Source organism: Naegleria gruberi (genome assembly GCF_000004985.1).
Source record: "Naegleria gruberi genomic scaffold NAEGRscaffold_261, whole genome shotgun sequence".
NCBI classification, from domain to species: domain Eukaryota; phylum Heterolobosea; class Eutetramitea; order Acrasida; family Naegleriidae; genus Naegleria; species Naegleria gruberi.
The window spans coordinates 7147-8329 of record NW_003163094.1 but is presented as its reverse complement, the minus strand read 5'-3'; the positions used below and the strand labels follow the sequence as shown (position 1 = coordinate 8329).

General features: G+C 22.7%; 1 protein-coding gene across 1 annotated transcript in view; it reads right to left on the bottom strand.

Annotated features, from left to right (window-relative positions):
* Positions 1-207: 207 nt before the first annotated feature.
* NAEGRDRAFT_76672 (uncharacterized protein) overlaps positions 208-1183 on the bottom strand; it is a gene marked incomplete at both ends in the record, with an annotated part of 6350 nt that continues 5374 nt past the window's right edge. The window contains one exon of the mRNA XM_002668369.1: positions 208-299. Within this exon, the coding sequence (XP_002668415.1) occupies positions 208-299 (92 nt within the window). The remainder of the gene's footprint in view (positions 300-1183) is intronic.

Here is a 1183-nt window from a genome sequence, read left to right as displayed (position 1 = left end):
AAATTCACAACAGCAACAACAAACTCAACAACAAGAAATGAATGCCTTTGCATCACCACGTTCAATATTTAATTCACCTAGAGTATTTGGTAATTTTTTAATGTCTCCAAGAACACCAAATGTTGCACACATTACTAATACCACTACTACTTCAACTGCTGCAACTTCTAAAAATGTAATTCAATCACCCTCCTCTTCAATTTCATTTCAACCAGGTTTAACAACACCTAAAAATGAAGCCACTCCAAAACAACAATCACTTCCATTCACAAAATTTACATTCCTTAATGTTGTTGAAACTGCTAGAAATCAATTAGCATCAGCTGAAGAATTTAGAAAATCATTTGATCCTTCAAATACAAATAATATGAACAATATGAACAATATGAACAATAATAATAATACAAATACAAATAATACAAATAATACAAATACAAATGACAATGCAAATTCAATTGAATTATCAACACAATCAATATTATTAATATATTCAATGATAAAAGAAATATCCAAATCTATTAAAATTGAACAAATAAGAGAAACAAGAGTATTAGATATAATATTTATGAATTTGTCAGATGAAGATATTAGAGTTGTAAGAGAAAGTGTTGAAATGGTTAAAATAGCAATGCAATATCCAGATGAAAATGAAATATTTTCAGAAATGTTAATACATAGATCAATACAAGGATTATCAATGATTGTAATTGTTTTAGGAAAGAGAAGATTTAAAACTATTTTAAAACAATTTTTTAAAAATTCAAATTATTTAAATAATTCAAAAGAAGAAATTAATTATTCAAAGAATTTTTTAAATTTAATATTTGGAGCATGTTCAATTATGAATTTAATTTTAGAAAATGCAATTGAACATGTTAATATTTGTAAAATAATGTTTGAAAGTAATATTATATTAACCTTAATAGAAAGTATTTTAATTATTAAAGAAAAATATGGTGATACACATTATTGTGTTGATACATCAAAAGAAATGACACAATTGTTAAGGGTAATTTATTTTTATAATTTTTAATATTTATTTTAATAATTTTTATAATTTTACTATTTAATTAATTTTAAAAAGAGACTATTGTGGACATTTGAAGATTTTAAAAGACATAATATATTTAATAATACAACTGTAATAACAAATCCATTTGATTTACTTGTACAAATATTTGGA